This window comes from Orcinus orca, chromosome X (assembly GCF_937001465.1).
Source record: "Orcinus orca chromosome X, mOrcOrc1.1, whole genome shotgun sequence".
NCBI classification, from domain to species: Eukaryota; Metazoa; Chordata; class Mammalia; order Artiodactyla; family Delphinidae; genus Orcinus; species Orcinus orca.
Window position 1 is genome coordinate 112,362,568 of NC_064580.1, and position 14,207 is coordinate 112,376,774.

The 14,207-nt window shown below is 52.3% G+C and overlaps 1 protein-coding gene across 5 annotated transcripts in view; it reads left to right on the forward strand.

Moving 5' to 3' along the window:
• BCORL1 (BCL6 corepressor like 1) overlaps window positions 1-14,207 on the forward strand; it is a 60,516-nt gene that overhangs the window by 24,679 nt on the left and 21,630 nt on the right. For 4 of the 5 annotated variants that reach the window (XM_033407066.2, XM_033407065.2, XM_033407067.2 and 1 more), the window contains 4 exons: window positions 263-3,535; window positions 8,480-8,645; window positions 9,910-9,990; window positions 12,097-12,486. In XM_033407066.2, coding sequence (XP_033262957.1) covers window positions 263-3,535; window positions 8,480-8,645; window positions 9,910-9,990; window positions 12,097-12,486 — 3,910 coding nt within the window. The remainder of the gene's footprint in view (window positions 1-262; window positions 3,536-8,479; window positions 8,646-9,909; window positions 9,991-12,096; window positions 12,487-14,207) is intronic. The other variant, XM_049704450.1, reaches the window with a different exon arrangement.

Below are 14,207 nucleotides of genomic sequence, written 5' to 3' on the forward strand. Positions count from 1 at the left end.
AACCACATGCCACCTGCCAACGGGTGGAGCTGAACTGCTCAGGCAACGTGCCCAGCCTGCCATCCCAAGAAGGGGGCCAGGAAAGGACAGGGTGTTTCCCAGGAGTTGCTGTATGTGAGACAGAAATTGGCCAGCTTCTCTTTGCTTCTGCCTGGTTGGTCGAGTTGCAAAGAGGACCAGCAGTCACCTCTCCCGGGCCTCGGGACACTTGCACGATCTACAGAGAGCTCGCTAAGATGGGCACGCTGCTCTGTCGTTGCAGGTGGAGCTCACGGCAGTTGGAAGTGGCAGTAATGCCCGGGGGGCAGACCCAGATGGCAGTGCAACAGAAAAACTTGGGCACAAGTCAGAAGACAGGCCTGACGACGCCCAGCCGAAAATGGACTATGCTGGGAATGTGGCAGAGGCAGGGGGCCCCTTGGTGCCACTGAGCAGCCCGGGAGACGGGCTCAAGCTTCCCACTTCTGACGGCCCAGAGGCCAGCAACGGCACGGCAGACTGCTCCTGGACTCCCCTCAGCACCCAAATGAGCAAACAGGTGGACTGCTCGCCAGCTGGGGCGAAGGCTTTGGACTCTCGGCAGGGTGTCGGGGAGAAGAATACTTTCATTTTGGCAACTCTAGGAACTGGCGTCCCCGTGGAGGGCACCCTGCCTCTGGTTACCACTAACTTCAGTCCGCTGCCAGCCCCCATCTGCCCCCCGGCTCCCAGTTCAGCCTCTGTCCCCCCATCTGTTCCAGATCCATTCCAGGTCCCCCTCTCTGTCCCCGCCCCGGTGCCCCATTCTGGGCTCGTTCCCGTCCAGGTTGCCACTTCGGTTCCGGCCCCTTCCCCTCCCTTAGCACCAGTCCCGGCTCTGGCTCCGGCGCCACCGTCAGTGCCCACACTTATCTCCGATTCGAACCCTCTTTCGGTTTCGGCCTCAGTCTTGGTGCCCGTGCCAGCTTCTGCTCCCCCGTCGGGCCCCGTCCCCCTGTCGGCTCCAGCCCCTACCCCCATCTCAGTCCCAGTTTCAGCTCCTCCCTTGGCTCTGATCCAGGCTCCTGTGCCCCCTTCGGCTCCGACCCTGGTCCTCGCACCTGTCCCCACTCCAGTTCTGGCTCCGATGCCGTCGTCCACGCCTCCGGCAGCTCCCGCCCCTCCATCGGTGCCTATGCCCACCCCGACCCCGTCCTCTGGCCCGCCTTCTACCCCCACCCTCATCCCTGCCTTTGCTCCCACGCCGGTGCCTGCACCCACCCCAGCCCCAATCTTCACTCCAGCCCCCACGCCCATGCCGGCTGCCACGCCCACTGCCATTCCCACCTCTGCACCCATCCCGGCGTCCTTTAGTTTGAGTCGAGTGTGTTTTCCTGCAGCTCAGGCACCAGCTATGCAAAAAGTACCCCTGTCCTTTCAGCCAGGGACAGTGCTGACCCCGAGCCAGCCGCTGGTCTATATCCCGCCTCCAAGTTGTGGGCAGCCACTCAGCGTGGCCACACTGCCAACCACCCTGGGAGTCTCCTCCACCCTTACACTCCCTGTCCTGCCATCCTACCTGCAGGACAGGTGTCTCCCTGGGGTGCTGGCCTCCCCAGAGCTGCGGTCTTACCCATATGCATTTTCTGTGGCCCGGCCTCTGACTTCGGAGTCCAAGCTGGTCTCTCTGGAGGTGAACAGGCTCCCCTGCGCTTCCCCATCCAGCAGCACCAGCACCCAGCCTGCACCCGATGGGGTCCCCGGGCCTTTGGCAGATACTTCCCTCTCCACTGCTTCTGCCAAGGTGCTTCCACCACCACAGCCTCTGCTGCCAGCCCCCAGCGTGAGCTCAGCCCCACCGCATCCTGCCAAGATGCCAGGTGGCAACGAGCAACAAACAGAAGGGACTTCCGTCACTTTCTCTCCCCTCAAGTCACCTCCACAGCTGGAGCGAGAGATGGCCTCTCCGCCTGAGTGCAGCGAGATGCCCCTGGACCTCTCCTCCAAGTCCAACCGGCAGAAGCTCCCGTTGCCGAACCAGCGCAAGACGCCTCCCATGCCCGTGTTGACCCCCGTGCACACCAGCAGCAAGGCCCTCCTCTCCACGGTCCTGTCTAGGTCCCAGCGCACGACCCAGGCTGCCGGCAGCAATGTCACCTCATGCCTGGGCTCCACTTCCTCGCCCTTCGTCATCTTTCCTGAGATCGTGAGGAACGGGGACCCAAGCACCTGGGTGAAGAACTCCACTGCGCTGATCAGCACCATTCCCGGCACCTACGTGGGAGTGGCCAACCCAGTGCCTGCATCCCTCCTGCTGAACAAAGACCCCAACCTGGGCCTCAACCGAGACCCCCGTCATCTCCCCAAGCAGGAGCCCATCTCCATCATCGATCAAGGAGAGCCCAAGAGCACTGGTGCCCCCTGTGGCAAGAAGGGCAGCCAGGCTGGGACTGAGGGACAGCCAAGCACAGTGAAGCGTTACACCCCAGCCCGCATCGCCCCTGGGCTGCCGGGCTGCCAAACCAAGGAGCTCTCCCTCTGGAAGCCCACAGGGCCAGCAAATATTTACCCACGGTGTTCAGTCAACGGGAAACCCACCAGCACCCAGGTCCTGCCTGTTGGCTGGTCACCATACCACCAGGCGTCTCTGCTTTCTATCGGCATTTCCAGTGCCGGGCAGCTGACCCCCAGCCAGGGGGTGCCCATCAGGCCCACCAGCGTCGTTTCTGAGTTTTCTGGTGTGCCATCCCTTGGCCCTAGTGAGGCTGTGCATGGACTTCCCGAGGGGCAGCCACGGCCCGGGGGCCCCTTTGCTCCAGAGCAGGACACGGGCACCAAGAACAAAACTTGCCGGATTGCTGCCAAGCCTTACGAGGAACAAGTGAACCCTGTCCTCCTGACGCTCAGCCCTCAGACAGGGACCCTGGCACTGTCTGTGCAGCCTAGCAGTGGGGACCTGAGAGTGAATCAGGGGCCTGAGGAATCAGAGAGCCACCTCTGCCCCGACAGCACTCCTAAGCTGGAAGGCCCCCAGGGGGCTTGCGGCCTGAAGCTGGCAGGAGACACGAAGCCTAAGAACCAAGTGCTGGCCACCTATATGTCCCATGAGCTGGTCCTGGCCACCCCCCAGAACCTGCACAAGATGCCCGAGCTGCCTTTGCTACCTCATGACAGCCGCCCCAAGGAAATCATCTTGGACGTGGTCCCAAGCGGCAAGAGGGCCTCCAGCACAGACCTTGCACAGCTCGGAAGCCAGGTGGACCTGGGGCGGGTGAAAATGGAGAAGGTGGATGGTGATGTGGTCTTCAATTTAGCCACCTGCTTCCGGGCCGATGGCCTCCCAGCAGCTACCCAGAGGGGCCAAGCTGAAGTGCGGAGTAAGGCTGGGCAGGCTCGAGTGAAACAGGAAAGTGTAGGTGTCTTTCCTTGCAAGAACAAGTGGCAGCCAGACTCGGTGGTGACCGATGGGGTGACCGAACCTCTGCCGCCCAAGAAAATGAAGTGCGGCAAAGAGAAGGATGGAGAGGAGCAGCAGCCGCAAGCCAAGGTTGTGGTCCACAGTTCCCTTGGACCCAAGGTGAGTGCTGGGCTGAGGTTGAGGGCCGGGCCGAGACCCCAGCGGTCTGCTTTGTCCTGCAGACGTCAACCTCGTGCAGCGTTCTTTAATTTTAATCTATCTATCTATCTATTTATTTATGGCTCCGTTGGGTCTTTGTTGCTGCGCATGGGCTTTCTCTAGTTGCGGTGAGCGAGGGCTACTCTTCGTTGCGGTGCGCAGGCTTCTCATTGTTGGCTTCTCTTGTTGCGGAGCATGGGCTCTAGGTGCGCGGGCTTCAGTAGTTGTGGCACGTGGGCTCAGTAGTTGTGGCTTGCGAGCTCTAGAGCGCAGGCTCAGTAGTTGTGGCACACGGGCTTAGTTGCTCCGCGGCATGTGGGATCTTCCCGGGCCAGGGATCGAACCCGTGTCCCCTGCACTGGCAGGCGGATTCTTAACCACTGTGCCATCAGGGAAGCCCTCGTGCAGTGTTCTTGAGTAGCTCTGTGAACTGAACTGATTGGAAGGCTTGTGTAAAGTGAATCATGACCCTTACCAAGTAACATTCTCCATATATGGTGTTTTAGCGTGGGGAGGGGTGGGCTTCTATTTTGTAGATGTGGGAAATGATTCGGTCCCTGAGGCTAGGAAAGCCATTGTCCCAGATGAGGTTGGAAAGTGGAAGAATACCATACGATATGGGGAGGGAAATCAGTTAATAACAGGCCCTTCCTTGCATGGCCATTCTTCCTTTTCCTCTTCTAAGATAACTGCTGGCCTTGAGAGCTTAGGGTCCAGGGAGGCAAGGGGCCTTTGACAAGGTTGTTCTCTGCACCACCGGGGTAAGCCTGCTTAGGATTTGCTTGGAGTTTTGTGGGGCTCGAGCCAATTCAGCTTCTGGGCTTATCCACCAGTTTCCTTTCCCCCTAATGCTTGGGGTGGCAGCTGTGGGTTTCAGCCCATTGGGAATTTGATGTCCAAGGCAGATGGGCATCTAGGTCTGGGTTCTTAATAGGCTAAGGATGATGGCAGGGTTCTAGGCAAAAAGGTGGGCTAAGAGGACTTGGCCTGAATCCAGTGTTCCTCCAAAGAGGATCTGAAGGACACTAGTGATCAAGGAGATTCTTGAAGCAGTTGAGGATAGGTAGGGCTTATTCAAAATATGGAGCAATTTGAGGTTATGTTAACAGCCTTCAGATTGGATGTTGAATAGATTTCTAGCCAGAGCACTATGAATTTGTTTGTGGCAGAAGCTCTTAGTCTTTTTTGGACCATAGAGCACTTTGGGAAGCTGATGAGAGCTGTGAACCCTGTCCCCTGAAACATGACCTCAGAACTTTGCCCATAATTTCAAGGGGCTCACGGACCCAACCCACTCCCCAAAGCCCACCCATGGACTCCAGGTTAAGAACCCTGGGAGTAGAGTTTGGGTGGGTTTTTCTCAGTGACCCCATGACCACCTCAGTACGGCAGAGACATGCCAAGTAGGAACATAGGTCATTAAACAGTACAGCATATGTCTAGCGTTTGCTCAGGTGACTGCAATCTGCTCTTGGTGGTAATAATAATAGTTCATGTCGTTATAGTTGTTACTGTTTGTTGAATTCCTACTACATACCAAGTGCTTTCTACGTATGTTATCTAACTTAATCCTTCAAATAACCCTATGAGGTGAACACTACACCCAATTCACAGATAAGAAAATGAGTAAGTTACCCAAAGTTACACCGCTACTAAATGACAGAAGTGGAACTCAAGCTCCAGTCTTATTGGCTCTGAAGTTCACGTTCTAAAACAACTATACCCCAATTTAAAAAAATTAAAAGAAAAAGAGAAAAATAAAGTTCATGTTCATCTTGAGCTATGCCACACTATCTTCCACTCTGCTTATGTATAGCTGTTTCACTGACCATTTAGCAAGTGTTTGTTGAGCGGCTACTATGTGCCAGTCCTTCCCAGGCAGTGGGAATACATCTTCAGGAGGACAGTACAGCATTTTGGTGAGGAGTATGCTTTCTGGAGCCAGGCACAGTGCCTGAGTTTGAATCCTGGTTCTACTTCTTCCTAGCTATGTGATATCAGTCAAGTTACTTCATCTGTCTCGCCCTCAGTTTCCTCATCTATACAATGAGACAGTGATAGTACCTACTCATAGGGCTGTGTAAAGACTAAATGAAATGATGATGTGAAATGTCCAGAATGGGCAAATTGACAGAGACAGAAAGTAGATTAGTAGTTGCCTAAGGCTGGCGGGGATGAGGAATTGGAGAGTGACGGCTTAATGGGTACAGGGTTTCTATTTGGGGTGATGAAAAAGTTCTAGAACTAGATAGTGATGATCCTTACACATTTCTGTGATTGTATTAAAAACAGTTGAATAATAAACGTAAATAAGTGTATGATATATCTCAGTAAGTTATATGTCAACAAAGCTATTGTTAAAAAAAGATAAAATGAAGTGATATGTGTAAATGCTTAGAACAGTGCCTGGCACATAGTAAGTGCTCGGGAAGTGTTAGTGGCTGCTGTTGATATCATTAGTATTACAAATAGGATAGACCCTCATGGAGCTTATGTCTTGCAGGCGACTCGCTGACGGGCAGGCACTGCCCCTTCCTATATTAGATGAACAGTTCACTGGGCCCACTGACAGATGCAGAGGGCAGAGAATAAAGTCACAGCGTCAGGAGCCTTGAAGCAGCCCTTGGCAGCCGCCTGTAATGATTTAGTAAATGTCCATTTTTCCAGAAAGCAAATAACTTAGATCTTTCTTTTCTTATGTTCCATTTTCCTGAGAAAGAAACCATTGATAAGCAAAACTAAAATCAGGGGTCACCTCTCCACAGTGCCGGAAGCCCAGTCTCCAGGGTATGGCCCCTTTCAGGGTATGGCCAAGAATCAGAATACTCTCCGTAGTGTATACAGCAGTAGGAGTATAATGTTATGTACATGAAACTTATATAATGTTATAAACCAATGTTACTGCAATAAAAAAATTAAATAAAAAAAATTTAAAAAAAGAATCAGTCTCCTGTCTCCTACACCACCTGCCCCAAGGCCGTGCGGAATCCTGAAGGACCTTCTGAGTCATCAGCAAAGAAAGTTCTGCTTCATCTGGTGCTGGTTGTCTTCTCATCTTTTGGAAAGTTCTTTGGAAAACCCTTCAAAACTCTGTTAACCAGAACATTCATCTTACATGGTCTCTTCATCACCGCAACTTTTTGCCTAAGTTGGAGTGTGCGATGTATTTTTACTCTGAGTGTTGCCCTTGCAGAACATACAGACACAGATCCCTTCTAGATGTTCTGTTTTACTTGTTTTTGTCTCTCTTAGGAAGTAAAAGTTAATGATCTGTACTTGAAAGAGCCAGCTAAAAATGATATTCAGAAATAAATACGACATGTTCAAATTGACATGCACTGAACTTTATTCCGCCTGACTTGAGGTAGTTGTTCTGTGGCCATACCTGAAGGTCACACTTTAAGCAGCAGTTGCCCATCTTCCTCTTTCCTTCCCATTTCTTTCTTTCTCCTAACACTTTGGTTTATAGGAGCTGGCAGCAAGTAAAGGGAGAAACTGAATTTTCAGCTCAGCCCTCTGCTGAATAAGAAGCAGGAGTTCATGGGATAGCAGGAGTCCCTGGAATTTGATGGGGAATGGTGGCTCTATGGAGACATATTCCCCCCGCCCCCACGCCGGAAAAATGTTGCGTCAGTAAGACATCTGCCATCCCCTTAGCTGGAGCTGGACCGTGATAACCTTTTAGAATGTGGCGTGCGGGTCTGCTTAGGGGGAAAACAACTCTTCCTTTCTTCCTAGGGCCCGCTGTCATTGTTAAAATGTTTTGCTTACTCTGCACTCCTTGGATACTACAATACTAGAAATCCCTACCTTGCCCTATTTCTTGTTGGGTGGCGTGGAGAGATCTCAAAGCTTGTGAGGATGTGTGACTGCTAGGCTCAAGAGTGTCCTTGCAATGTGTAAGCACAACCATTGTGCCTACCGCATGCGCTGGGCAGTAGGTATGAGTGGGGATGACCAAAACCAGTGGAGGACACAAGTGAGGGAGAAGAGGAGTGAGAGCTGAGGTGAAGAGGCCCGGGATGGGCGCCAGGAGCCCTGGGTCTTAGTCCTAGCTCAGCCATTTTCTCACTGCAGGCACAGAGCAGCTAACTTGCAGGTTTGCCTGGTCCCGGGCGGCCCCTGAGCAAGTGGACGCCTTGGGCTGTGTTGCCCTGGACAAATCATTTAACCTCTTATCTTGGAGGCTCAGTTTCCTCGTCTGTTCAAGGGTGTGATATTAGGTTTTCCTCTCTGGGTTGTTGGGAAGAACAAATCGAATATTAGAGAGAGTGTTTGGAAAAGGTGAAAGGGCCTCAGAGTGTAAAGGGTCATTATTAAAAATGCCTGGGCCTTTTCGGTGTCTTTCCTAAGTACGGGGAGATTGGAATTGCTGCCGTGGTAGACTTTTCTTCTTGCCTTAGTTGAATCTTTTTTCTGGAATTAATCTACATGTGCAAATAGATAATTTTTCTTGAGTTGGCCCATATGAGAATTAGTTTCAGTTGTTGGTGTCAGTACTATTCACAGTGAAGTTATTTGAACAATGTAGTCATCCAACTTGCAGAAGAGGCATTTTTGTTTTCTGTCCATCTCTCTATTGCTGTTCGGATATAGAGAGTATGGGGCCTGACTTTGCACCTTTTCAAATGACTTTGGGTGTTTATTCGGCTTGTGAATGCAGACTCTGTGGACGTGTTTCAAATGATGGGGTATGGATGTCTGTGGGGATTAGCTAGGGCACTGGATTCAGTCCAAAAAGCCTCTGTAGCCCACTGTGGAAGGCAGCGGGCGGCCCCTTCCCCCAGCCTCCACGTGGGAAGCTCGTGTCCGTGTGTCAGTATCAGGGCACAGGGCTCGACATTAAGAGAGCTTTCTTAAGAGGTGAAACTGACCTCAGACCTGACTCTCTCCACCTCTCCACAGTGCCGGAAGCCACCTAGTGACCCCCAGGAACCCACCAAGAAAAGCCCCAGGGGGGCTTCAGATTCAGGAAAAGAGCACAATGGAGTCAGGGTAAAGCACAAGCACCGGAAGCCAACAAAGCCGGAGTCCCAGTCTCCAGGAAAACGAGCCGATGGCCACGAGGAAGGTAGGCCCCGCGGGTCCTGGCCCTCTTGATGGGCTGCAGAGGGATCCCTATGGCGGGTGGGGGGGGAGGGGCTCTGCAACTGACCAGGAAAGTGAGACTTCCTCACTGTGGGAGAAAGATATAATTTGAAAAAAATATTTATTTATTTATTTGTTTGGCTGTGCCGGGTCTTAGTTGTGGCACACGGGATCTTCGTGCGGCGTGCGGGATCTAGTTCCCTGACCAGGGATTGAACCCGGGCCCCCTGCATTGGAAGCATGGAGTCTTAGCCACTGCACCAGCAGGGAAGTCCCAGGAGGAAGATATAATTGACACCTCTGAAATCTAAGCGGAGGGAGAAGGGAGACAGGAGTGGGGGCTTAATGCTGCTCACCCTGGTTGCTAGAATAAGGCACACTCTGAAGTGGTGCTTTTCAGATAGACAAGAGTCAGTCCTACAGCAGAGTAGCCAACCTATTACCCTGAAGTGGGTCTAGGCTCAGGGAAGAAATGGGTTTAATGAGGATTAAGACCAAATGGGGGTTATTTACACTGTTTTGTCTACCTTTGGTGTATTTGGAAACTCCCATTATAAAAGTTAAAAATTAATAGCTAGCTAGCTAGAAGGGTTGGAGGAGTCCTAAACCCTTATTATTTAGGGACACACAGGATGTTTGGGTTGGGGAGGTGTGTACGTAACCCGTATGCTCTGCCACTAATAGTTCCTTGGCGCCCTCAGCAGAGAGAAGCCCGCGTATTCCTGCCCATAGTAGCCGGTGTTCGTAGCCTTGCCTGTCTGATGTGACCTGCCTCTCTCTAGTCTGTTCCTATATAGCGGTTTTCCGCCGTCCGCCGTTCCCTGCTCCCATCTTCCTGCCTTGCTCAATCCTCTGCGATTCATGGAGGTTACCCTTCTCTGGGACCTGCTCCAGCTCAGTTATAACGCTGTGGAGGCGCAGCAGCCTCACAGTCGTCCAGACAACCGGGCCTTCCACTTTGTGGCATGCCGGCGAATCGATGCCGTGCACTGCCTTTTTTGGTGTCAGCAAAAATGACCCAACTCCCAGTTTTCAAAAACCACCGGGAAAAGCTCCTTCTCTAAAAGAGATACGTAGGTGATAGCAGCATAAGGGAAATTAATAAATGTAATGCAGGGAGAACACAAACCCTCCCTTGAGTTCTCCATTTGAGCCTCTCGGGTTGGGAGGGTGGGGGAGGCTTTCCCGTCCTGAGACTCTGATTGTGATATCTCTGCCTTCTGCTCTCAAACCACACACCACTCCAGGTTCCTTGGAGAAGAAGGCAAAGAGCAGTTTCCGCGACTTCATCCCCGTGGTCCTGAGCACCCGGACGCGCAGTCAGTCTGGTGAGTGAGTCTGAGGCTGAGGCCCACCTTGGCACTCCTCTGCAGAGAGGTAGAAGTCTGGTCGAGCGACCTTGCCATTGGCCCAGGTGGAGAGTTGGGAATTTGATTCACCGTGCCAAGATGCCCAGCTCCTTGCAGAGACGAGAGAGCCCAGGGTAGGAGCTGGGTCGTTGCCCACGATTTTAGGATGATTTACTTAGCATTTCGTAACAGGGATTTGACATCTCTTGTTGGCAGCCAGTGGTGGAAAGAGGAAAGGCCTGTGCCACTCAGGAAAACTGATTCTACTCCAGGCTTTGGCATCTCGTGATTTTGGGGGCCAGTCTCTGGCACAAACATTTAACCTTTGGGCCTCTGTCCTCTTGCCCTGTGTGCCAGGTATCCAAATTGGAAATGGTCACTGAGTCGTCAGGGCCAGCAGAATCACCTCTGGTCCCCTGAACTTGTATTGGTCAACCCCCAGGGTCTAAAAAAGGATAGCCCTTTCTAGCTACTACTGTTGCCTGCTAGCCTCCAAGTTGGTACTTAGTGCTAGAAATGGTTGCCCCGGTTCACCCAGATTTCCATGCAACGTGGGTGGAATGGGGAAGCAGGGCACAGTGTAAACTCAGTTATCTGACATTCTATTAACGGGCACCTCAGCACGTGGAGAGCGCGGTGGTAATTGGGGCTCGTAATGACAGCCTGGAGGCCTCGAAAAATCCTGAAGTGTCCTCTGAATCATCAAAGAGCGATTACATTACAGCCGTTCCCATTTCAGTGTTAAACACATTGTAGTGTATTTGATTCTTTGGAAATTGGTGATCCCTGTGTGATCTCTATGGTGATTCGTGTTAACCAGAATATTAGATTAACTAGAACACTTCGTTCCCTGCCTAGTCTGTATAATGGAAAGTTTCCTGGATATTTGCTGTCTTTAAGCAGTCTGACTGACTGACTTGAAGCTTTGGTCAAGAGCCACTGCCACCCTGTTGGCCTCGAACCTTTTCTTTGTTTTTTGGCTGCACCGCTAGGCTTGTGGAATCTTAGTTCCCCAACCAGGGGTTGAACCTGCGCCCTTGGCGGTGAAAGCGCGGAGTCCTAACCACTGGACCACCAGGGAATTCCCTCGAACCATTTCTTTCTTCTGCTGACCTCGCTTGGGTTTGGGGATTGTCGAGTTAATAGCCGGGCCTCGGGAGAAAGATGGTGGTATCTCAGAGCTGCTTCTGAGAAAGATGTCAGATCTCCTGGATCACTAAACCGGGCCAATTTAGGACTGTGTTTGTTGTTAGCAGAATTGAAGGCAGGCGTGGGGAGGAAAATGGCCTCTTGGCCGGGTGGCAGAGGAGGGTAGGAAAGGTCCCCTCATCCTGGGGTGGTGAGGAGAGGAGGGGGAAGTGCCTGCCCAACGGTGAGGAACAGCTGCAGTGGGGCAGGGGGTGGAGCTGGGGAGAAAGCTCCACCCCTGGACTCTTGGCTGCTCAGTAGGAGGTGGGGTCAATGACGGGAAGAGGGCGTGGCTGAGGAGCATTTGGGCGGGACTAACGCAGGCTGTGTCACAGGAAAGGGGCTCCTTCTTGCTTCACTCTTCCTGAGACTCTTTGGTGACAACTCTGCTTGCCCAGGGTGGCTCTGTCAGCAAGATTGGGGGGGTCACATAGTGAGCACGGGCGGGAGTGCCATGTCAGTCTGCCCTCCCCCACCCTCTACTAAACCCTGTGGCCCTTTCCTGCCCGTCAGACAAGTCTTGGCACCTTATAAGCACTAAGTAAGAGTTTGTGGAATGAATGAAAGTGGCAGGGCAGCGTGGATGAGGAAGGGTGTGTGGTTTGGATACTTGATAGCTGTGTAATATATTGGACTCTGTAAAGCGCTTAAGGGTGAATTATCTCATTTGAGCCTCAGAACAGTCCTGTGAGGTCAGTAAGGCAGAGAACAGTATTCTCATTTTATAGACGAGGAGACAGAAGTGAAGGAACTTTCTGAGAGCATACAGCCAATAACTGGCAGAGCCTGAACTCGAACCCAGACCTTCAAACTCCTAATCCAGGGCACTTGCTTCGACACCGTACTCTTGGTCCTTTGAAGAGGTACCTGACCGTCCTCTGTACATCCCGTCCACAGGAAGCATCTGTAGCTCCTTTGCTGGCATGGCAGACAGTGACATGGGAAGCCAGGAAGTCTTCCCCACCGAGGAGGAAGAGGAGGTGACCCCCACCCCGGCCAAGCGTCGAAAGGTGAGAAAGACCCAACGGGACACCCAGTACCGCAGCCACCATGCCCAGGACAAGACCCTGCTGAGCCAGGGCCGCAGGCACCTGTGGCGAGCCCGAGAGATGCCCTGGAGGACAGAGGCTGCCCGGCAGATGTGGGACACCAACGAGGAGGAGGAGGAAGACGAGGAGGAGGGCCTGGTGAAGAGGAAGAAACGGAGACGGCAGAAGAGCCGAAAATACCAGACTGGGGAGTACCTGACTGAACAAGAAGAAGAGCAGCGGCGGAAAGGGAGAGCAGGTAAGGCCGGCCGGGGGCTGCTGCCCCAGGGAGCTGCTGCCCCCCGTCCCCAAACCACAGTGACTCTGGCTTCTGGGGACCCTCGGGCATCTTGGGTGTTCCCACCTCTGCCTCCTCTACGCCAGCCAAAGGCCTCTGCACCCAGAGAAACATGGTGCTATGAGCTCCAGCTGCCAGAGGGGGTCACTCAACTCCAGTCCCGAGGTCTTGGCTTGGGGTTGAGATTGAATGACATTGGACTGACCTACAGGTGAGCTGAGGACATGTAGCCCCGAGCTCTCCAATTTTTTATAAAAGTCTGGACCTGTGGGCAAGGCCACAGTGACGTCCTTGGTGTGGGACAACTCAATACCAGGGAGTTCTCTGGTTGGCTTGAGGGAGTCGGGTCTTTTGGGAGGTTGGGTTTTCTCTCCTAGAATCCTGGCTTCAAGAAGAAAGAGGGTATTGGCTGCCTTTCCTGGGATGCCTCCAGCCCCTAAACTAAAAAGAAGCACAATGGTTTCCTCAACCCAACAGAAGAACTTCAAGTAGAAGCGGGCACAACTTGGCTTTCTTAGTTAAAGCCACAAAGGTCATTAGGAGGCAGAGTGAAGCTTTCAGATGACATCATTTTTGTTGGACCTGCAGGCATCATTTTTGTTGGAAAAGCAGGCAGCCCAAGGAGAAAACACCAGGCTTTTTTGGCCACGTTAGACGCTATAATATGTAATCATGGAGGCACAGACCGTCACCAAGGCTAATATCAGTTTGTTGGGCTAAGCGCTCTTCGGGCCCATTCCTATAGTGGATTTCTAGATGAGCAAAAAGCACGTCTCTGGGTTCAATGAGAACACCTCTGTCTCTCACTCTCTTTCTCTGACCTCTGCCCCTGAAACAACAATTGATTGGCTCCTATAATGTATTCATCCTGAGCTGCCGGTAAATATCTGCGGTCTCCATATTAGTGAAAACTGAATAACCACATGTGAGTGGGTAGTAGATTCTGGGTTTGCTATAATGCAAAGAAGGCTAAGCCTCATTTCCAGCTGTGTTTAAGTAGAGATATACACAATACCTATTCCCGCACTTAAGAGAGTGATCGAGCCAATTTTCATCAACCGTGTGAGAGCGTGGAGATGATTTTCCCAGTTCTCTGCCACAGCCATATGGATTGGTCAGGAGTGAGTTGTCAAGCAGTTGGCCTCAGCCACTTGTGTTAGGATGAAGAGGAGCTTTTGTACCACCCAGTCTTCTCTAATGAGATCTGGTTTCCTAGAAGCTTGGAGGCTTCTTATGGAACTTATCGGCTTTTGGAACCAGAAGGACCTTCGAGATTACCTGGCCCAGTTTTCCACTCAATGCGGAGATCTCCACAGCACTCTTGACAGGTAGCCTCAACCACCTCCAGGAGTATGGGAACGCCACTCAGCAAGGCATCCTGCTTGTCGTGGAGGCAGCTCCGGCTGTTGGAAAGTAGATCATTCTCCCTCCATGTGTGTCTACGGGTTTTGAGTTGAGTTTGTTGGCTTTGGCCTGTGGTCTGGTCACCTTCCTCTAGATCTGATGGTGACTCTTCACGAAGGAATTGCCTGGCAAACATCTCTTTTCTCCGAAAGCTCTGATCCCTCCTATTGCTACCCTTTTTCAGGTTGACATCAGAGAGTCAGGCAGAGACCAAACTAAACAGGTCACTTTACTCCTGTCTGGGCCTCATGATCTTTCCTTTCGTCCTTGGCTTGGGT